This window comes from Dermochelys coriacea, chromosome 2, assembly GCF_009764565.3.
Source record: "Dermochelys coriacea isolate rDerCor1 chromosome 2, rDerCor1.pri.v4, whole genome shotgun sequence".
In the NCBI taxonomy this organism is placed as follows: Eukaryota; Metazoa; Chordata; order Testudines; family Dermochelyidae; genus Dermochelys; species Dermochelys coriacea.
In genome coordinates, this window is record NC_050069.1 from 230,495,201 (window position 1) to 230,519,382 (window position 24,182).

The 24,182-nt window shown below is 41.0% G+C and overlaps 1 protein-coding gene across 1 annotated transcript in view; it reads right to left on the reverse strand.

Moving 5' to 3' along the window:
• The window catches only part of CUBN (cubilin), a 205,747-nt gene that overhangs the window by 48,294 nt on the left and 133,271 nt on the right, over positions 1–24,182 (reverse strand). Inside the window, exons 39-52 of the mRNA XM_043509392.1 lie at positions 22,568–22,760; positions 21,599–21,796; positions 21,132–21,278; positions 19,864–20,054; positions 19,379–19,562; positions 15,824–15,998; positions 13,640–13,818; positions 10,430–10,639; positions 9,980–10,120; positions 8,925–9,106; positions 7,452–7,623; positions 6,176–6,382; positions 3,072–3,221; positions 1,451–1,572 (exon numbers count right to left, since the gene is read on the reverse strand). Coding sequence (XP_043365327.1) covers positions 1,451–1,572; positions 3,072–3,221; positions 6,176–6,382; positions 7,452–7,623; positions 8,925–9,106; positions 9,980–10,120; positions 10,430–10,639; positions 13,640–13,818; positions 15,824–15,998; positions 19,379–19,562; positions 19,864–20,054; positions 21,132–21,278; positions 21,599–21,796; positions 22,568–22,760 — 2,451 coding nt within the window. The remainder of the gene's footprint in view (positions 1–1,450; positions 1,573–3,071; positions 3,222–6,175; positions 6,383–7,451; positions 7,624–8,924; positions 9,107–9,979; positions 10,121–10,429; positions 10,640–13,639; positions 13,819–15,823; positions 15,999–19,378; positions 19,563–19,863; positions 20,055–21,131; positions 21,279–21,598; positions 21,797–22,567; positions 22,761–24,182) is intronic.

Below are 24,182 nucleotides of genomic sequence, written 5' to 3' on the forward strand. Positions count from 1 at the left end.
AATGTGGGCTGTGAGCTGCTGATCCCACTGTGGGGTTCATGGGGTGATATGCACATAGGTGGGATTTTCAGCTCAAAGATTTCAAACAGCTGATCACACAGGCTCGCAGATTTATTAGAGCTGTTCTTCATTATTGATCTGCACTAATGAGTACCTGGCCGTCTTCCAATGTGGTATTATTGCCGGGGATCTGTATGGAAGAGTTTAGCAAAAGGCTATGTAATTATCCCTCTAGTTAATTTCCCCAAAAATTCAGCTTGAGACAAAGAGCAAGCATGGAAAATTTCAGTCCAAACAGTTAGTTTTGGAAAGTATAAGAATTGAAAATAGTGGTTTATAGTGGATAGTGCTGGGAAACCTTCATGACAAGTGTCATTACCAGCTCCTCTTATAATAAAACCTTATTTTCAGCTGATTAGGAATAGTACTAATTTAAATAAATGCATTGATTAAATATGGGTTTGTTGACCTCAGATGCCCACATATCCCCTAAAACACCGTAAATACCTGCACAGTGACAGATAGAATGCAGCTTAGATAGATTGAGTATAGGGTGAGTCTGCTGAGCCTGCAGTTAGAAGACATGTCTTTTTACATAAACTATGAAAGCTGGATCTGGGAATCACTGAATGACAATAAGTGCAGAACGTTGGTTCACAATGCTGTTTTCAGAGCAGCACTTTAAGGCTCAGGGAGGGACTCTGCCCCCTGACTGAACCCTACATGTCACTGGCTGGACCTGTTATCCCAGGGGTCAGGAGAATTCTACAGTGCAAGCACAACATAGGGTTGCAGTCTAAGGGACCCTTAGCTGGTCCCCTCACAAGCCTTGGTGCCGGGGCAAGAGGGTGAGGGTAATAATGTAGAGTACTATAGGGATTCTTGGCTGTTCCAAAGCAGTCCATTGGTAGCTCTTGGGAAGGAAGCTGCTGGAAAATTAGAGCAGAACCTGGCTGTTGTGGCCAGAGCTGGCCACAATCTTAGGGACACAAAAGTGACTGAAAGTCCCACTCTTCTACAGGGTTGCACCTTCAGTCCTGTGCCTCCTGGAGGTGGAGCATGGACTTTCAGCCTCAGACTTCTCCTCCTGAAGGCAGAGGCTTATCACTATACATCTGGTTAAAGCACCTACTCTAGTTGCTTATGTGTACACAGTAGATAATTTATATTATGGGAGGAAGAGTGAGTGATGTGTGATGTCTATCTGACAACAAGAACCATTAGATTATTTTTTAAAAAGTTGAGGAAGTTAGACTATGATCTACAGAAGCAGGTTGTTTCATCTCTATTGCATATATTCCTTAGATATTGTTGATGGTGACATTTTCATTCTTTAATATTTCCCATTTTTCAGACTTTTAAACCATTTAAAAATCTCTTTTCCTACAGACTCATGAAGTACATTAAGTGCATTCACTTTTTTCTATAGCATGCGTTTGGTATTACTCACAGTAATAGTTTGACCTTGCGGGGCTTCCAACAACCAAGAACAATGATTTAAATTGTTGTAAGGATGTGGGTAGTTAGGACTTGAGATAACCCCACTTTCAGCAGTCTGTATACCACCACAAGCTGCAATAAAAAATACAGTTTTAGGATATTTGAGAAACAGCATGCTCTAAATAAACAACTGCAATATCGGTAATATTTCAAGCTGAAAAACTATTTAAATTGAATTCAGATGGGTGATGATAATCAACCTGGTTTAGAAAATTCAAGCTTTAGAAACATTTTGGCAGTGTAGTACATAAGAAGCTTCAGTGAACTTGAAACTTCACATTTATTTCAATATTTAATAAACCCCTATAAAAGCTTTGGAAATTGATACTTAAAACCAGTTAATGTAGTGTGGGTCCAGATAAATATCCAGAGTCAAATTCAGCATTGACACAAAGAGTAGCATGCATTCGTCAGTAAACAGGTATAAGTGGTTGTCATAAACATACAGCTAAAGGTAGTATAAAATCCCTCCTTTACGTGTAAGGGGTTAAGAAGCTCAAATAACCTGGTTGGCACCTGACCAAAAGGACCAATAAGGAAAGAAGATCCTTTCAAATCTGTGGGGGGAAGTTTTTGTTTGTGCTCTCTTTGTTGTTCTCTCTCGCACAGAGAGGGACCAGGGCAGGAAAAAAAAACCATCTCCTAAACCTCTACCTGAAATAAGCATCTAAGATTACAAAAATTGTAAGTAAAAGCAAGGAAATGCATTAGATTACCTTTTGTTTTAGCGTGTGAATTTTCCCTATGCTAAGAGGGAGGTTTATTCCTGCTTTTTTGTAACTTTGAAGTTCAGCCTAGAGGGGAATCCTCTGTGTTTTAAATCTTATTACCCTGTAAAATTACCTTCCATCCTGATTTTACAGAGGTGCTTCTTTTACTTTTTACTTTATAATAAAGTTCTTCTTTTAAGAACCTAATTGGTTTTTAGTGACCTAAACCACCAAGGGTCTGGTCTGTGCTCACTTGGTTAACCTATTGGTTGGTATATTATTCTCAAGCCTCCTCAGGAAAGGGGTGAAGAGGCTTGGGGGGGATATTTGGGGGAAATAGGAACTCCAAGTGGTCCTTTTTCTGAATCTTTGTCTAACTCACTTGGTGGTGGCAGCAATACCGTTCAAGGACAAGAAAAGGATTTGTGCCTTGAGTAAGTTTTTAACCTAAGCTGGTAGAAATAAGCTTAGGGTGTCTTTCATGCGGGTCCCCACATCTGTACCCCAGAGTTCAGAGTGGGGAGGGAACCCCCACCATGTCATGTTGTTTGATGAATCTCCAACTTTGTGGCATTATCAGTTAAATCTCTATTTGCAAGAGTCTCCATGTATTCTGAGCGTTGTCCTGCCCCTCACTAGCATTGCAAAACACTCAAATGCAGTTCAAGGAACAGAGATAAGACAGAGGACAGTGTGTGTGAAAGCTCAGCTGATAATGTGTGTTCAGCTTGAATAGAAACTCAACGAGCACTCTGCTGTGGGCCTGTTCGAGGGCAGACCTCATTCTAATGTGATCAGCATGACTAGCAGCATTTACTGGCCTTGCCACAGTCAGGGAAAATAGTTTGTCATAGAACTTACCTTCAAATCTGTAACTGGCATAGAATCCTCTATCTTCCACATGCTCATCACTTCTAAAGTGCACCCAGATCTGAGGAGCTGCTATGACTAGTGGCACTGAAGGTGGTGCCTGGCCACAGAGTCTGGATATCAGCTCTCCATCAGCATCCCCTGAGTAAAAACACATGCCAATTTGACTATTTTATAGTTAACTCAATCAATTGTAAAATATCTGTAGTACATTAAATTAATTTGTGTGAAACAAATGGGAGAGAAGGGTGGAGAAACAGCATAAAGGGGATTTTTTTGTTTGTTTTGTTTTTGTATTTTAACACACACAAAAAGTATATAGTACACATTAAAGGAAGATTAATTTTTCTATATGTATAACTTTTTGTGGCACTTTAGAGTGGCATTTGGACCACTCAAGCCAGGGAACAATTATAGATGCTGTAGTATTTATTCTTTTGAATTGAATTGAACTGAACGAGCAGATTCTATGGCTTGCTCTGTTAGTCATTTTAGTCTTTTCCTCTACCCTTTTGATGCCTATGTCTAGTCTGACCAATAGAACCTGAGAGTGCTCACTCACAGACTGGTCCATAGCATTGCAAAGTCATATGGCTAGAAGGATGGCAAAGGATGGACTAGCTAACCTATTTACAGTTATGTCCCTTGATTCTTTTATTCATGGAATGCCTGTTAAATTCAATGGGAATTTTCAGTTTAGATGATAAGATCTGTCTAGTTTCAGAAACGTATGAGTGTCCCTCATTTATAAACAATCACTCCTAGATCAACACAAGGTACCACCAAAGATATCTGCAGCACTCCTCTTCAAAACACACACTGTGTAAAATTATGCAGCATTTGCTCTGTTAGCTGAAGACTTCTCCATAGAACAAAGAATGATATTGGTAGACATATTTGTTGTAACTGTTAATCATCTGCATATGTTTCTACAAACTTTTATTCCATCTTTGCTGCTTTGAGTTGTATTTTATTTTTAGTGTTATACAGATAAATGCTCTTAACGAGAAAGAGGGAGAAGAGTGAGGCACTTTATAGTGGTGTTTGTCAAAATATCCAAGCACTATCTTCCTAAATCTGCTTCTCTAACAATATTGGCCTATGGATTTATGGCTTTATTCATAAGCAACTCATGGACTACAAAAGGAGAGGCAGCATGGTCCAGCACTGATGGCACAGGAGTAGAAGTTGAAACATCTGGGTTCTATTCCAGGCCGTACCACTGGTATTTGGTATGACTTGGACCAAGTCACTCAATCTCTCTAAGTAATACAGGGATAATGACACTTAGCCAACTTTGTAAAGAGCCTTGAGATTTGTGGATGAAAAGTGATGTATAATAAACTGACATTTAATGTAAATTACTCAGAAAACCTGTGCAACCTGTCTTTTCCAGTATTATACATTCAAATATATATATGTTAATCTGCATAGCTTTCTTGACACCAGCCATCTATTTGTCTGAATTTGACTCAAACTGAAAAAAGGTATATATCGAATAATAAAGTCCTGGATCTGCCACAGAAAAGCAAAGAATGCCTATTCAAAAAATTGGATGTGAAATGAGACTTGTGAAATATTCTCATGTAGCTGATCATTTAAAACAATATTAAACTTCACCCAGGAAGCTTGAAATGAAATATTTGTTTTACTTATTTGTAGTAAACACATTTTCCTGCGAGTATCAAGTAACATATGCTTAATTTTTTACCTTTAAAAACAAACAAACATAAAAACATATGTACTATGGACAATTCCAGGAAAATAATCCCACACCGTCCTCTTGCGTCAATATCTCCCATCTTTCTGCTACCAAACAAGATCTTTTCCCAAATTCATGCCTGTTCTTGTGACTCTGTTCAAGGAAAATCCACTAGAATGTAGTGACTTTCTGCACCATTAGAATCTCACAGGTCACTAAATGCTAACTGTCAGCATATGCAGCCAAATTACAACAGCCTGTCTTTGTCATGAGGCCTGTCTTGTGTAAACTGAAAATCCATTAGTCTGGCCAAAGTGAGCAATATTGAATAACACCAGGCTGTGTTTGATTCTTTTTCTTTCCAGGGGAAATAGACTTTCTCTACTTAAGCACTTTGGTATCACAGCCTGAGGGCGTGAAGAGTGAGAATGGTGTCCCTAGTCTCTGTTTGTCAGAGGGTGGAGATGGATGGCAGGAGAGAGATCACTAGATCATTACCTGTTAGGTTCACTCACTCTGGGGCACCTGGCATTGGCCACTGTCAGTACACAGGATACTGGGCTGGATGGACCTTTGGTCTGACCCAGTATGGCCATTTTTATGTTCTTATGAGAAGAGGTGGGAGAATAGAGATTTACTTTAATATTTCTGTTTCTTTACTTTCTACTTTAAAGTCTATGTTTTGGACCAGAAATTCTTCGTTAGGATTAAGAAGAGAAGACAAGTTTACACCTACACATCCAGGTGCTTTTCTTTAAAACAATTAAGATGTAACAGATATCGACCCTCAAAGATACCCTCCCTCAAAATCAATTTTCTTGTAAATCAGAGTCCTTCTCTCTGGGGGTCACTGATATGGCCTGTGAAGGCAGAAGACATTTGGTGCTTTCATACTACAGTCAGCATTAGTTGAGCTATTTTTAATATTAAAAGGAAGAGGCACGGTGCTTTCCCAGTGCTTTACAATGCAAGATACCAGAGAATGCATGAAGAGAGAAACTTCCCAATACACAATGTGTTAATATATTAAAGAAATGCATATCAAGCTGTATTCCTCCAGTTTTACACCGGTTTAACTCCATTGATTTTGGTAGAGTTACATGAGCATAACTGAAGTAGGGCAGTGGTGAATCAGGTCCCATGTTTCCAAAGGAAGGCATATGTTCTAGTTCTAAAATATGTTCAAATATACATAGATGTAGCACATTAATCCAGTAAACATTTCTGCCTTTATATTGTCCAGACTATATTTTATCATAGAGTGCCATATCAAACACCTTTTAAATTTTGGACAATTGCCATACAGAGCACTTAACATGACACAGTTGCCACTAAAGCAACTGATGTATTAATATGCTTAATTCACTCTTCTGTTCCAATTGACTTTACGTACCTACTCGTAATTCTAGGTAGTCAAACTGACAGTCTTGGTGGTGTTCCAAGTGGAAGTCCTCAAAGGATATGTAAGTGGATGAAATGTAGTGGTATGGATTCTTGATGATCCATTCACAGTTCAGGTTGTTTGTGTAATTTCTGATACTGTCATAACCTGGAGAAGTGATATTCCCTCCTTCAGCTTCCATGCGGGTCCCACCACAAACTGCAGAACCAAGACACTGCTTACTTGAAAATAATAATAATTTTGGTGCACCAACACAAATCTTGCTTTCATTCACTCCTGCACATTGATATCAACAGTGGTGTTAATGAGAACAGAATTAGGTCCAGCTTCATTTTCTCCTTTATGTAGATGCTACTACTCTGCAACAAGAGAGTGCCTGCCCAACCTCCTGGGTACTCTTGACAACCATTTAAAAACACACATGTAAAGAAACAGACCCAGAAGTTACCCCAAGAGCAAATCAAATATTCCAGCAACAAAATAAATATAACAAAAATTAATTAATCTCCTGACAACATCCCTACGACAGCTCCATTCCACCACTACCCAGTCTTACCTATCACCTAACTCCTTATGGGCAAGGAAGAGAAGATGGGCCTTGCAGCATGCTCTGAAGATCAGTTCATTCATCCTGTTATGGATGTAAGGGGGAAGCATGTTCCAAAAGCCTGAGCCCTAACAGACAATGCTCTGCCAGCTGCCCCATCTGTGTGAAACAGTGGGTGGAACATTAACTCGATCCACACCTCGTTACATTAGCCAATGAAGCTGGCTTGCAAGAGGTGCACTAAATTACCATGCCTCCTGAGCAACAGGGGAGCACAGAAGGCATTCTGACTCTGTGATACAAAGCCTCCTGGGGAGGAGCAGCTGCACTCCCCTTATCCCAGGCTAAGTGCAAAAATCACAGCCTAGCCCATCCTCAGAAGCAAGAGATGTATATGCAGTTCTCATTGCAAAACACTGCGTGCTCCATAGGGAAAGCCTTCCTTTCCATTTTAGGCTTGATTTACATGTGTGCTCACATACCCACAACCCCAAAAATCAAAATAAAATGTTCCTTCTACTTATGTAAAATGGGTGATTGCCAAATTTGACCAAATTTGAGGTTTTTCAGTCCAGCCATTTTCAAGATATCGGACACAGAAAAAGAACATGTATTTGTTACAGGTGTCATATTTGTGCAATACTTTTTTTGCCATGCACTAGCTACAAAATGGCTTGCCAAAGGTACTTCATATGAGGTTAATTTAAAAATCTGCATTACCTGCATCTTCACTAGAAGAATAGGAAACACTGAAGCCTCTCGCTGAAACAGAGATATCAGTGACCAAAATTACTTTCATTGTGTTTCCTGAGGATTTCACTTGAGTGCCTGGATTTACATCACCACACAGTTTGGCTAGTCTAGGAGAATTCTGTCTGAGGCCATTGTAAACCTGTTGGTTAAAAATGCATTCTTAGAAGCTCAAACCAAACATCATCTTCAGAGTTTAAATGCGCTTCACATGCTTAGCACAAGACTCACTGAAATCCCTCCATAAAGGGCTGTTTCAAAATTTAGGGAAGTCTATGAAACAAAATCGCAATGACTCTAGTGGGTCAGGTCCTGAATTAAAATGTAAATATTAGGGTGATAGAATTTTTTGTTTTCTCTTAAACATTTCTATGAATGTTTTTGATGCCTTGCCAAAAAAACCAAAACAAAACAAAAAAACCACCAAGATTTTTTTTTTAAGAAAACTTTGGAAATTTTCAATGAAAGGGACTTTTTTGCGAAAAATATCAATTTTGTCAAGAAGCCACTTGAAGAAATTTTATGGAAAACTTTTGATCAGCTCTAACATTTAATTTTTGATCATACAGCTGGTTTTTTGGTATGGTTTCTTTCATGTAGAGTGCATCCCAAGACACTGGGAGTGAAATAATACAACTGCGGAGTTAATCTCCCTCTCCTTCTACTGTAATTTCAGAGGTACAGGAGAGGGAGAAAAGATGTTTTCAGTTGAGATTTGGAATGAGATGAAGAGTTATTGACACACAGGGATGCAGAAAGGATGTTCCTTTCAGAGTTCATTACTTCATTAGCTGATAAAGGGACAGTGTGTGTGACTTGTCTAAAGCAGGGAAGTAAGGGCATGGAAGATAGCCATGTGATGGATGGAGGCCAGCTGCTACTGGCCTCATCACACAGGTGGGCAGGGAGCAGGTGGGCAGCATCTTGGCTATGTCCCTCCTCAGCACACAGGGCAGTAGATGCTTCGCCAGCTGTAGGTAACTTTTCTTTAGGGACCATGTCTCTCTGTATTGTAAAGTACAAGTGTATTTGTGGGTGCTGTAAAATAATAAATGATAACTGGATTCTATTTCAGACTTAAATACTTTAGTGTGCTTTCTGAATTTACTCAGTCTCATCACATTCTGTTTAATTTAGTAAATAAGTCTCTGATCCTGCAAACACTTAAAAACATAAGTAACTGCATACATGAGTAGTTCCACTGGCTTCAGTGTCACAGGCTTAAAGTTGCACATGACCTTAAGTACCTTCCTGAATCTATACCTTAAAGAGTTAATTTCTTTCTTTCCCTGTTGCCACTCCCATTCTTTTGGGGTGGGTTATAATTTGTTTTAGAAACAGATGTACAAGTATACACACAATTTTAACAGTACCGCTCTGGTAATACCATGAGAGTAAATTAAAGAATGTAAATGTGCTTTCCCTGTATTCATTCACACTTACAGCCACATAATCTAAGCTGCACCACTGGTAGGCTTCTGTTTTCATATAATTAACAGTTAGAGTGATCCGTCTTCCTTCTGAGACTGTGATCCTCCATTCACACACTCGATTGTGTGGGTACATGTTGGGATAGTTGGGGGAAGTAAATGTCCCAACAGGTGCATTAAGATCTCCACCACACTCTGGAACAGAACAAATGTTAGGAAAGCTCTCATAGAAAATCAGTGGGTACAAAATACCTTCTGGAGGTAAAGGATTAAAGCAAAACCATGGAACTGATATAAGAAAAAAAGCAAGAAATTTTGATTTGCTATGCTATACCCTTCCATGTGTTGGTCACAATGGTTAGAGAAGTTTAATATGTCTGGTAGATCCGCCCAAATGAGCCATTAAATATTTGTTAAAATATGAATGATAATTGACCATAGTAACGAATCTGAATCAAGAATTATCATTTGCTTCCCTTAAATGCTCATGCCAGATGACTGCCTTCCTGAATGACCATGGGGCTACAACGTCAAGAGTTCTGAGTAGCTCACTGTGACCGGCTAAAGCAGCAGTCTGGAAAGGGATCACATGGCCAGGCAGGGTGCATGCAGAACAGGAAGCTGGGTCCAGGCAGGTCACACAAGGGAAGGGTGTGTTCTCCTGTCTCCTGGCTGCTTGAGGCAGAGAAAAGCCTCTGGGGATTGTGAGCAGCATTTTTCATTTGAGTTGTTTTATTTTGTGGTGTTTACGCCCTTTTTTATAAACAATAAATTGGGCCCTGAGGAAAGAGCCTTACAGAGGACTTGGGTGGGAAATTTGCTTTCCCGCCTGTGCTGGTGGAAGATAGCACAGGTTGTCTGTTGCTCTAACTTTCACCTGGGCAAGGCAGCCAAGGATCAGAGAGATACAACCATACAGAAGTCAGATTTAAAGGACAAATATACACTGCTGTAAGAACAAATGATTTGAAAACAAAACAAAACAATTCCACTCTGATGGAGATGGAAAATGTGATTAGCTGTGTATGCTCCCTTGCTTATGGTAAATTGCCACTTTACAAATCTAACCTCCAATACTAGCATCAAAGTGCAGTCTGAATCCTGGGGCGTTGATAGATCCATCAGTGATGAACTTGACATAAGCAAAACTGTCAGAAGTATCCACTGCATCAGGGATAGTAGTACCACAGTATCTGCCCAATAAATTCCCTAGGCAAGTCAAAGACAGAAAGATGAGTTTTATTATCAGGATGGTTTTTATTCAAATTTCTATTCAAGTAGCACCACCTAGTTTAGACTATTAGGTAGGTTTAGAGAAATAAAGCAATCTTGGTAAACAATTGGAAGGGTTTTTGTTCTCTTTGCTTTACTTCAGTAACTAATATAACTATGCTGGCAATAAGGAAGGCACCTGTACTGCATGTAGTTCTTTCAACAGCAAGTGCTTTTAGTAGTCTCCTTTGAGGCTTGCTGCTGGGATGAGGGCAGGGAGGAGAATAACTGAAACAGTCTACTGACCTGAAGCATTGTACTCGCGGATCTCCACAAAGTCATTTGCACACTCAGGGGAGTCCTGAACATCTAGTCCTTCTAGGCTAATGGTGAGGTAATGGCCGGTAGGTCCCCGGAGAAACCATTCACACAACAAATTGTCTTGATAGTGCAGCTCAGGAAATCCGACGCTTTCAATGACACCATTTTGTCCTGTCACCGTTCCACCACATGCAGCTGCAAAGAGAACAACATTTCTAGAGATCCTCTTACCCCAGAACAGCACCTTATGGAATTGAGCTGCTCTCCCACAAGACTTTTAACGGCACATTGCCAAGTAGTTCAGCACAACCATAGTGGGAATTGCTCTCCAGAATCAAGTATCCTAATCTCTCCTCATAATTCCACCAGTCCTGGTTTGTTTTCCTTCCACAAATAAACCTACTGTGGATATTGTTCGTCTTCTCTTTGTCTTACCTCTCACTGATCAAATCTCAGCAAAACATAAACTCAAGTTACAGATTTGGGACTTAGTTCTCATTTACATTGAAATCTCATTCCACTCTGGTAGTGTAAATGAGAATCAGGTCCTTTGGATCCAGATTTCAAACATCTCAAAGTCTAGATTTTGTGTTGGATCATTATAAAGATAAATGTCATTTGCTAAACTTGGATCCAGATTTTTAAGGTTTGGGTGATGGTTTGGACTTGGAGCCATGAGTCAGATTCCTCTCTAGATTTAACTAGGTATTAATATTCATAGTCTATTTGTTGGTTTTGTCTTCTGTGTTGCAGCATAAAAGCAGAATTACATGCTTCATGTTTGTTTCCTACTGTTTTTGATTCTCATTTCCATGCTTTTCTCTGTGCTGCTGCTATGCATGGCCCGACTTCCCATTTCACAGAGCCACCACCCTCTTTTCACTCGTGTCTCTTGAAATTTCACTTCTTCTGTTATAACCACAAAATATGAGATCATAATAATAATGTTAAGAACATATAATAAATTATTACCAGTGGAATATATTGTTTTTTCCAGTGCATCCTCTATGTCTGTGTAGTGGGGCGGCTTCCACACTCTGGCAGAATAGGGGTTAAAAGCAGCTCTGGAGAAGACTGCAGCTGGGAAAAGGAGTGAGAGTAGCTGAGGGAATAGCTGACCACAGGTGTGGCCAGCTCAGTCAGGGCCCAGCTGGCCCTGATAAGAGGGCTGGAGGGCCAGAAGCTAAAGGAGTCTCACTCTAGCCCTGGAGTGGGAAGGGCTAGCTGCCTGGGAGCAAGGTACTGAAGAGGAGCAGTGCTGGGGAAGTGCAAAGAGAGCTGGGGAGCTCCAGCCTGGTAAACCCCCAGGCTGCAGGTCTTGTTGAAGGCCTACAAAAGGTACTGGGGCAGCCTGGGGATAGGCAAGGGCAGCAGGTCCTACCCCCTTGCCAATGATGAGTGGCCATTATAGACTGCAGTCTGCCCCAGGGAAAAGGGGCTGGATGATGACTGGCAGTAGCCACTGAGGCAAGGTGGGCTTAGAGGGTTGGGGGTTCCCCTGGGAGGGGAGATCCAGAGCATGGGGGCACTGCAGTGGGGCAGCACCCTGAGGCAAAGGGCACTGGGGTCTGGGAAGGACATGGGGGGCCTGAGGCAGGCAAGGCACTGGCCAGCAGAGGGTGCTCTGAGGCTGGAAAAGAGCTAATTCCCAGACAACCAGCAGGAGGTGCCACACCGGTGAGTCCGTGGCTTGCTACAGTCTGCCAATTAGATAACAGATTTTTTGAGGCAGTTGCTATATTTCTCTTTATGTCCTGTGCAGTGGTGATAATACTGATGGCTCTTAACAAAACATGATTGATAACTACCTGTTAATCATGTTGGAATAAATCATTTGTTAAGAGCCATCAGCATTATCACCACTGCAAAGGACAGAGAAATATAGCAACTGCCTCAAAAAGTCTGTTATCTAATTGGCAGACATACAGGATGCACTGGAAAAACCAATATATTCCACTGGGATTCCATAGGGATTCTTTTTGACCAGATACAAATTCTCTCTTAGTATGTGCTGTCAATATTTTCATACATTGGGCCCAATCTCCACTCCCCTATATATATATATATATATATATATATATATATATATATATATATATATATATATATATATATATATAAAATTTGTTTTTTATATTTGAGATCAAAACATTATCAATAAAATCTTGCTTACAATAAATTCCAGTTCTTTGCTACCAAGAAATATGGAGAAGAAACAGCCCCCAGTCCTAGTTTTGAATGCTCCCAGATGAGACCAATATAATAAGCAAACACTTTTCTCTGCAGGTTAGTGGCATCATTGAAAATGGACATCATTTTACGTTGCTGTTGAATCTGACCCAAGGGCTTTATTTTACTATTAACTCTCTGTTGCTTGTTACTAACTCTGGCTTAGTAGCTAGAAAATAAAAAATGCTTTCTTAATGAATTATTTCATTTTCTGGCTCACAAATATTGACTCCCCATCCCATCCCCATTACACCACTCAACCCCATGCTGAGATTAGCAGCGCTCTGTTGCTTTTGCTACTTCTTTGTTTGCCTCCCGGCACCTTTAATGTAATCAGTTATGACACTGGCATCAGGGCACCCCTACTTTACCTCACAATTACCTGCTGTTAGCTGCTCTTCTTGCAATACATACTGATTCAACCCCCTTGTCATACAAATTACACTCAGAACTATCTGAACGCTGAATACCGAATCAGATTACCTGACTTTACACATCTAACCTCATTTGCAGCCATTTTCTGACCAAGGTGCACCTGGCATGTAATTTATCATACATCACTGTTTATATCATGGGTGCTACAGCCCTTACTGCTTGCTGCTTCTGGCCCTTTTGGTGTTGTCCCTTAGATTACTGCAGTTTGACTGTTAGGCTTATCAAACTGCCCAATCCCCGTTTCCACTGCAGCAATTCTACAAGGACTTTCATATTTTGCTATGATTCCTACCTATCGCTAGGGAAATAATATACTAGCATTAACTGATATGACGATTCGGATTACATGAATCTATGGTATAGAATAATGCAAAGAGACAAAAGCTTCGGTCAATCAATCTATTTTGAATAATTTAGAGCCCAATCCTTATTGAATTTAAAACTACAGGACCTGGGTCCTAAATCTTTTCTGCTCCTTTTATAGCCTCAGATCAGGGAAAATGCAATAAACTGAATAACTGCTAGCATTACCTCTTGAGTACTTGGCATTGAATCCAATATGTGTGGCACGGTTGTCGGATCTAAACCTCATATACATGACAGCTCCTGAAGACCTTTGAATGCCTGGCAAAGAACTTCCACACAGCTTGGCAAGCACTGGTGCACTGGAGTCAGCTCCATCACGTAATTCAAGGTAACTGAAGGCACAACTAAAATAGGAGGAACTTTTCTATTTAATTTGCAGCAACAATCCATTTGTGACATTTCAGCAAGTACCTGAAACTGTCGAGCAATGACATTTTAGATATGTCCAGATGCAGTGTGACTAGGAAAAAGGCACAGTGATAGAGCCAGACAATTCCACAGACAATGATAGGGCTTGAATCATTTATATTCCCAGAAATACTAACTTGGTCACAATACCACACAAAGCTCTGATAGTCGCTGATGTGAATTCTGTGACATGGCTATTAACAGTAATAAAAAGGCTTTAAATAATATTTAAAAAATATTTAACCTTTAAATGATTATTTAAAAACACATTCCCTATTAAACATCTTCAGTGACTACTGAAATAAATAATGGCAGTGGGACTGATCAAAGCTATCTATAGGGGTTCATCAATCCAAATAAGTGTGCACCCCATTATGTGGGTAGCCAACAATTTCTTCAAAATACAAGACAGCTTCACTTATGGGGTGCTATATAATCACCTAGCAGCCTCACACAGCTATCCTGGAAGGGGGGCATAGGTGGGTAGAGGCATTTGTGGAGTCCACCTACCTGTACCAACTTTTCTGAACCTGGCACTATTATGGGCTGGTGTTATGTGACAGATATGGCAGATTCCTGCAATATCCTGGACAAACCCTACTGAATTAAGTTAAGCCTGACTGAATTAAATTGAAGTATTTTAGGAGTTCACTGTATTTAAAATGCATTTTTTGTGGGCTTGTATGTCACATCTCTAGGGAGGAGACCTGACTGATATAAACCCAGGCTGCGAAGTCCAATGAGCTTCAAAGTACTATTTGAAACAAAATGAGCTTTTAAAATGAAGTGGGTTTCCTAGGAAATACCTAAGTGAAGGGAATCCAAATTCCCCACCTCTGGACCCAATCTTTTGAAGCTATTCCTTGAGGAGAAACCCACTGTCTGACTGATTGCCTATTCACAGTCTCTAAGGATCAAAATCCAAACCGTATTAAGAAGATCATATATTCATGGTGTGCTGGTTCTGAGCCCAAGTGCCTATGAACCTGTAACACAGGGAAACCCCTTGATGGGGTTTGAAGGACTGTTCGCCAACCAGAGCCTTGCTGGAGTCAGGATTGATCTCTGGTGAGCTAATTAGCATCAGTGTAAGTTCTTTTATTGTTTTTAATGTTTTTTTCTGTGATGCTTAAGAATAAATCTGCTTGCTTAGAAAGAGCTGTGTGATAACTGTGGACAATTATGCTGTTTATAGCCTCTGAGGAAGGAAGGCAAAGCAAGCCTGCTAAGACAGTCTGCCTGGTTGGGGAATTCATGGTGTAGGCATGGAATTTTGCAGCCTGGAAATACCCCACTGAGGAGGGAGGGATACACGTGTCTCTGCCCAAGAGAGGTGATGGCTGGGGAGTTGGAAGCCTGAGAATGAACCTTGTTGGAGGGAAAATACAGGTTAAATTGCCTGGAACTGTTACGGTGTCAACTGGTGTAACTCCACTGAAGTCCGTGGACTTCAACTGATTAGTAAATGAGGATCTGGCCCTATATGTCTTCTGCCTGCATGGCATGCAGAGAGCACAGACCAAATGAGTGGATATAGTGGTGCAAACCCCCAAGTGTGCTGTGGAAGCGGGGAATGTGGGCATTTTATGGCCATGGCCAATCAGTCTATGCCCATTGGCCACCAATCTGAATAGGAAGGAAGCACAGGGCATAGAATTTAGAGAAGAGATCCTCCTGCCATTTGAGCTTTCTCCATCCCTATTACTTTTTTGCTGTTTATCTTATTTTTGATTTCTGTCAAATCTTAAAAAGGCCAGGGATGTACACTGGCAATGTAGACGGTCCAGGCACCTCTCTCAAAAGTCTTCAGAACATCCTAATTGTAAATTTTGGAGTAAATTCTATTGGGGAATTAGGGAACATACTGATATGGTAATAGAGAAATACAAATTAAAATGGAGTGCCTCAGAAAATATATGCAAAATAAATGTAGCTATATACTTGGGTGAAGGTTCAATGTAAAACTGGTCTTCAAACTGCAGCTCCACTGCCCCTCCATTCGGAGCTGTTATGGTCCAGACACAGTCAGCATGCTGTGGATAGTTGTTAGGATAGTTGGGAGAAGATGCATATCCACTGGGATTGGAATCACTGATATAGATATTCCCTCCACAGGCTGATAAAGAGAAATTTAAGAACAACAGGTTAAAGAAATTGTGTGAGATGTTCAAAACAAACAAGGACCAACTTCTGCTGGTGAGAGAGACAAGCTTTCAAGCTACACAGAGCTCTTCTTCAGGTCTGCGCTGAAGAAGAAGAGCTCTGGGTAGCTCAAAAATTTGTGTCTCTTTCACCAATAGAAGTTGGTCCAATAAAAGGTATCATCACACCCATCTTGTCTCTCTAATATCCTGGGACCAACATGGCTACAGCAACCCTGCATACAAAACAAGTCAGTCATCCATATGCTTAGTCACAGGTTCTTTTCAATGGATTATATTCACCATGCAAACAAACATACTGTCATTTTTGCTGTTGAAAAATATTCTAGCACAGTTAAACCTAGATTTTCTGGCCTGCTTGTTAACCAAGCCCATTTATTCCATGAAAATTAATACAACAGTCCCCTGACAACAGCACTGACTGACACTCTACTCCCTCAGTGACCCTAGACTCAGATAAGCATGAAGAGAAAACCTTATATGCTTTATTTCTGAAGAATTCCTAACATCTGGAAAACTTAAGTTAAGGATTGGATCATTCGATGCTTTTTGTGAAGCATCCTCACTTTCACTTTCCAAAACAATTGAAATATAAAACTCAAGACAATATGAAATCCAGTGAAAAATGATATTCAAAGCAAACTCAAGAATTTGTTCAGGTTCTTTGCCACACTAAGATACTTTTATTTCGGAGCTAACGACTTGATGATTAAAATACATTTTAGTAATGCTAATGAATACAGTGATTCAATCCAGGTCTCTAAAGTGAAGCGCTAGAAATATATATGTATATGCATAGCTCCTACTACATGTAGCATTTCCAATGGAACGAGTAGAAAGAAAACGAGGAGTTACAAACTTGAGAGCGAGTGAGCACGCTAGTAGGTTACCTTAGCTGTGTTTAATCAGCATCATTTAAATGAGGGCTCCAAATGTCCTAAGAGACATGTGTTTGCCTGAAATACTTTGGGAACAGCTGAAGATGCCAGGCCCCTGATTTATACTAGCTGAGGATGTGGCCTGCCACCTCTTCATTCTTTCAAAAATGCCAGTTCCTTCAGGGGATGTTATTTTCTCAGCTGAAGAGGAAACTTTTATGGAATGTTATCATTTCTGCCAATGCATTGGGTCACACTCATTCCTGCTGTAACTCACTGTTTGCAGTGTGTAGGAGGCAGAAACAAGATTCTAATTGACCTTCCTTCCCTGTGTTAACTGTTGAAGTCTCCCGCTAACCTGTCCAACTTCCCCCATTTCCCAGATGCAGGTGAGAGATAGCTTGAACCCAACCGCCAGGGAAACTAGAGATATTACAAATTAAAAGTGTTCTATTAACAAAATGTCAGGATTAGAACCCAGGTCTACTGAGCCTGGGACAGCTGATGTTCCCACAGTGCAACCAGGAGGTCGTGCAGAGCTATAGTCAAGGAGCACTGTGGAGAATAGGGGCTAAAGGAGCCAGAGTGACAGTACTCTGCAGCTAGGGTTACCACCTTTGAAATGCAAAAAAACCCAGCACCCACCATCCCACAAGGCAAGGTCACTGCAACCCCAACCACAAGGCAACTCTGCAACTCTCCCCTCCCCCACTTCAACAGCCACTTATCTAGATCAGTGGTTCCCAAACTTGTTCTGCCGTTTGTGCAGGGAGAGCCCCTGGTGGGCCGGGCCGGTTTGTTTACCAGCAGCGTCCGCAGGTTCGGCCGATCGCGGCTCCCAGTGGCCGCAGTTCACTGCTCCAGGCCAATGGGAGCTGCTGGAAACAGTATGGGCCGGGCGCCACTTCCAGCAGCTCCCATTGGCCTGGAGCAGTGAACCGCGGCCACTGGGAGCCGCGATCGGCCGAACCTGCGGACGCGGTGGGTAAACAAACCGGCCCGGCCCACCAGGGACTTTCCCTGCACAAGCGGCGGAACAAGTTTGGGAACCACTGATCTAGACAGATAGCATATATGGATAAAATTTGAGCAGGGGGTTGGACTAGATTACCTCCCGAGGTCCGTTCCAACCCTGATATTCTATGATTCTATGAAAATTGACAACATCATTTTCATACTTAAACTGCGAAAGTGGTAACACTGCAGCATCTTTAGCTGGACACACAAACTTTTAACATTAGATATCCCAGTGCATTGTGATAACAATGCAAATCTTTAGACCCAGGTAAAAAAACTGGCAGATTAAATTATTTTTCTGGCAACTGGCAAATACATAAAATAACTGGCCAGGTCGATCAAATACTGGGTAGGTGATAACCCTAACTATGGCCCTCTGATTGGCCATCACCCTATTTAACCCTGGAAGGTGCCCCAAGAAGTTGTCTGGGCAACAACGAAGACTTTGGGCCTGTTGTGACTCCAGACCTCACCTTGTCTCCTGATCTCAGGACTCTGATCCCAGCCTGACTCTGACCCTGACTCTTGCTTCCTGACTCTAGCCTGGTTCTACCTCTGATCTCTGGTCTCCAACCCCAGCCTGACTTTGACACTGACTCTTGGTTATTGAATCCAGTTCTAGCGATTCCTCCAACCCCTGCTCACTGACTACTGTCCTTGACATGTGTACTCCAGCCCAGCTGTGATTGCTAGGCCAGACAGCCTACATCCTGGTCCCTTACAAATATGTGGAACACTTATGCAGTGGGCATTTCAAATAATTTACACAGAAGGCATTTTTGCCAACATTTGTTTTTTACTAGATGACAGTCTCTCCATGCTAAGTGCAGATGTTGGTCCCAAGATATTAGAAAGACGAGGTGGGTGAAGTAATATCTTTTATTGAACCAACTTCTGTTGGTGAGAAGACTAGATTTTGAGCCATACAGAACTCTTCTTCAGTTCTGGGAAAGGTGCTCCCAATGTCACAGCAAAATGCAAAGTTGAACAGATTGTATAACATAAGGAGCTTAAATTCATTGCTTGGCTAGATATTAAAAATCATGGACTGAACAGAGACACTGGATTTATGGCTTATTACAGCAATTGGAATTCAATAACCCCCTCTTCTTGTCCTATCACTGCAGAGGTTTTAGTGGGCCACTCTGCCTTAAATGCTCTCTTACACTATGTGCTAACTACTTATGCTAAACAATCTGTTTCACTTTGCATTTGCTGTGACACTGAAAGCACCTTCCCCAGACCTGAAGAGGAGCTGTGTGTGACTCGAAAGCTTGTCTCTCTCACCAACAGAAGTTGGTCCAATAAAAGATATTACGTCACCCACCTTGTCTCTTCACGTTAAGCCACGTATTATAAGAACCATGCTTCTGAAAGAACAAATTCTAAGTTTTTTTTTCTACTAATTTTCAGAACTTGTGTTGGATTTTGACACTCACCCAGACTCCTAGCCTCATACTTCAGTTTGAACCCTTGGCCCACATGACTGCTGTCAGAAATGAAGTGGACAAACAGCTGATTGTCTGTAGTGTACATCGTAGAAAAAGAGCTGCTACCACAAAACCGACCATTCCTTCCAATGGTCCCCAAAGGCGGGGCAGAGTGATCCAGTCCATTTTTAAGCTAGAAGGAAATTGTTACGGTTGTTCAAGCATACAGCTATAAACCTTAAGGAATCTCTAGCAGATATAAGAACAAACCCAAACAACAATCTTGAAAAAAGCATTTCTCCCTTTAATTTACTGTACCAGTAAAGCAGCATCTCTAAATAAAGCTTTGAAAGATAGCAAGACAATTCTAAACGACGTTTTCCCCCCCACTTTCCTGTTATTAATAATACCATAACATACAGGAGTCCTAGTCATGGGCCAGTATATCCTGTTTCTGGAAACCAAGTGACAACATCTACAGCTGATCAGCTCACCTCCACATAGTCCCCCTGGCTGCAAGAAGCATCCTCGCTCTGAACTTCGAAGGGTTGTTCAAAATGGACAACAACAACAAACCCACTGGTAACCAATACATGCCAGGAACAATTGAGATTAGGAGCATAGGCCTGAGGATAGTTGGGGGATGTGATCACTCCCATGTCTGCATGCAAATAGCCACCGCAACCTGAATGAAGGGAAATGAGATAAGGAAGAAAAAGTCATCTTAAATTATTCAAATTATTAAAAAAAAGTCTTCAAAATCAATGTGATTGTTAAGCCAAATGCTGAACAGCTGTGTGGGATGTGCATTAGCGAACATCCTGAATAATCTGCCCACTTTCAGGCCACACGCAAAAGTCTGCTAGTAGACTTTCCAGGTTGTATGGTAACACACAACAAATAAACCTGGCTTTTTAGTATGGCAGAAAAATGAGTAATGCACTGTGCTCGATGCATGTTGGGAAGGGAGGCATAAGTGTCTATGGCACCTTTCCTCATGCGTTCCTCTCACCACCAATCCTGGGGCCTGCTTTACGCTAAACTGGCCCCCCAGCACAGGTTGTAAGTTGGAGCAACCTCAAGGCTGCCCACTCAAGACCCTGACATGCCTCCTCCCTGTACGCTACACCATCTGAGTGTTTGGGAAGTGGGGCAGTCAGAACTGCTCACAAGCATCTGGCTGCAGCAGAGGATTCCCATATGAAAGGAGAATCCTCAACTGCTGCCATGAGGCATCTTTGTCCTTGTGGGGCCTTACAAGGGTCCAAGGATCTGGCCCTCTATCTATTTTGTGTGTGTGTGCTTGGATTCATTTATTTGCATCTCCAAGTTGGCAGTTCCCTTCCCTTTCATTCTCCACTTCCCCATCTCTCAACAATTGAAGTTTGTTTTTAGCTAGCACCAGCCTTCACATTTTCTGAGTATATTTTGCAATTCTTAACCACAACTCTTAACTGTTGTAATATTTCTTCATACACTTGTACCAGGCTACAATATTAGTATTTCAGGACAAGATTGATTTTCAGATCTGAGGAGTGCTTCGTAACAGTAGAACTCTGGACAAGGGACAAAGTTTACCTTAAGAACATGTGTTTTTGGAATATGTGAACAGATGCTTCATGCAATTACTTGGATAGATTGCTGACAGTTGTGGCAGGCAGCTATGCTAAAAATGTAGGCTATAACTACTTCCCTTCCTTATTCAGCTTTCAGCGGCAAGGCAGATGCAAGATAAATTTGAAAAAAAAACCCCACAACTTACGTTTGTGATAAGAAGCATTAAACCCAGCACCAGTGACACTTGCATCTGTAGTGAACTGAATGAACAAGGCCTCTCCAGTAGATCTTATTGGCCCAGGTGGGTCTCGACCACATATGGTGGCCAGCACTGGGGCAAGGCTATTGTCTCCTAAGGTTAAAAGAGGAAATATCAGTATTAAAAATACCAGAAGTCTTAATTTTCTAACAGTATTTCAGTCAAAGTTGTTCACACATTTTTCTGGACCATCACAATCTTGTGTTGCTTGGCTTGATATTAGCCTGTACATAGCTTCAGCACAGAAGAATATTCATTTTGGAACAGATTCCTGTGACTGATAAACTGAAGCAAAATTTGATCTTTTGGATGTATTTATTTATTTTAAGTACACACACAGTAGACAAGGATTTTTTTTTAAACTGGGGCTCTCTGTGTGTTTCACACTATCAGACGGTACCAAGATTTCTCACCATCTCTGATGACAAGTTTGTCGTAGTTGCATGAACTATGAGATTCTATATCTAAGGTCAGGATGTTGAACTCCACAGTGGATTCTGGAGCTCTGATAATCCAGGTACAGTCAGCAAAATTTCTGTAGTTCCTGGGCCAATCTGGTGAGAAGAGGAATGACGGGGTTTCTCTTGTCATGGCAACACCACCACATACACCTGCCGTGCAAAAAGAAATAAACATTAAAAATCTTCTTTTATAAAATTAAAAGCGTTTCTTTTTTATCATCTAATTTGACAGTCCCTCGCTGAACAAAGTATGAAAACTACAATGGTGCTATATGTCAATACTATGTTAAAATACTTCCGCAAGCACTCTCAGGTGTTGGTTTGAAAATAGGAACCGTATCCAGCGCCCAAGTCAATCTTAACTTTGTCCCGTTTCACTTGCTCAGCTACAATAAATAGATTCATGTTCTTATTTCTTACAATGGGTATATATCTCACACAAGAGATATATATATTTAATTGAACTTCTTTTCCTTTGCTTATAGGATATTTTGGATCAAGCATGTCCTGTATGCCCCTGAAGGTCTGTGCAGGGTTGAATCTCAGTGCTACTAAACAGCATCACATGAGCTTGTTAATCATCTTCCTTATGCAAGTGACAAATTCTCCAAGAATGTTATTTGACAGAGGATACTTTTCCATGTAGGCATGTGAAATATTTGTCCCTCCTCAAATGCAGAAAGGGCTTGAGAATCCTTAACCCCTCCAACAAAGACGGAGCTCCACTTTTAAAAAAAAGTAAAACACTGCATTTGAGAGAGGTACAACAATAGAAATCAACAAAAATAATAATGATCAGTAACAATGGCAACACAGGTCTCCCCCACATTACACCAGGCACCCTTTAATGGGAACAGGATTTAGTGCCTCGCCAATGTTATCACTCTTTACAAACTAACAGTATCATTTTCAGAGACAAACCTCTAGCAATGGTGTACATAGTGGCTGGAGAAGCTTCCATTGCATACCAGTCCAAAAGGAAACCCTTTCCATTCACAGAAGAATCAGACTGGAACTGGACTGTTATAGAACTGCCGGAGGAGATGAACGATGAAGGGACAATACCACAGTATGTGGTGATAAGACGGAAATGAGTGCTGGGCCCATCATAGATCTATAAGGAGAAAGAGAGAGCTGAGCAGCAATGGTATTTTTCTGTCCCTACCATGTCCAGCAAAGTAATGGCAAACCACTGTTACTGTTATTATGGTTTTAATTTTAAGTGTTTGGGGCCAGTTAAGGCTGACAGTAGTGAAAATGAAACCAGTGAAGTGTAGGCAATGTCACTGCAAAGTTCTTTGTGCTGCACCATTGTAAACTGGACTCCTGAGGAGGATCTTCCCATCTCCAAATAAATGAGATGGGACTGAAGCCCCCTAATTCCATTCTAGATAATAAAAAATACTGAAAACAGCCCGTCCGTTTCATCCCTACATATGGTACTTCCACACCAGAAGGATCAGTACTGAAGCCATCAAACTGAACTCATTGCCCCCTATAGACAGTTCTTCCAACACATTAGCTGGCTTTTCATCTGAAAAATGCCACTGGTGTATTGTTGTTCTTTGCTGAGGAAGAAATAATAAAATGCATTCTTCAGGAAATTTCTATAGATCCACATAAATATTTTAAGTAGCACTTTGTAAGCCAAAAATGTGTTCAAGATGCTTCTGTGTTACTAGTAGTCAGAACCAACTACGTAACTCCAAAGTAAACACAAGACAGAGAAAACTGAAAAGAAGATTCAAAATATTAAAGTATGGATCAGCTCCTCAGCTGGTGTAAATCATCATAGCTTGAAGCCAATGGAGTTATGCTGATTTATACCTTCTGAACATCTATCTCAGTGATTTGAGCATGAGGAACTTGTTAGGCTCAATGGACAGAAAGGAAAAAAAAATCCAGGTTGTTAAAATATGAGACAAGATTGAAGGAAGAGAAGTAAATATATGTGTTAGTAAACTGCTTGTAAATGTCTGGATATAAAAGGGGATTAAATCAAAGGCCAATCATAGGATCAACAATCGTAGGTAGAAAAACAAATTCTAAAAAAGAGTCATACTAATGTAAGTTGAGAAAGAGAATCAAAGCAGAGAAATGATAAACAGGATGCATGCTAGTATGTTACTGTTGTTACTAGGCTTTAGTTTGCACTGTGTTTCATAATGGTTTTAAATATGAAAGCTAAATGTATACCTCATTGGAATCACACCAGGGTCGCATTTGGCCCTGATAGCCTGAAAAAAGGCTAAAGTCCAGATTGTGACTTGGACCACAAAACCATGCAGAGGAGAAAGGTGGAGTACCAACTGGCCAATTCAGCTGAGCAGTTAGCGGGTGATGTCGTAACTTGCTACGGGTGTAGACCAGCAATAAATTATTAATCCTCCAGAGCAAAGAAGAAGCAGGAGCTTGTTCAAGGCTGTGCCAAAAGGCACAATCTAGCCCTATCATATGACCCTTCCCATTGACTGTGGCCAACATTTTTTTCAAACTGAGGCGAGGCTATTACAAACACTTACACACACGTAAAAAT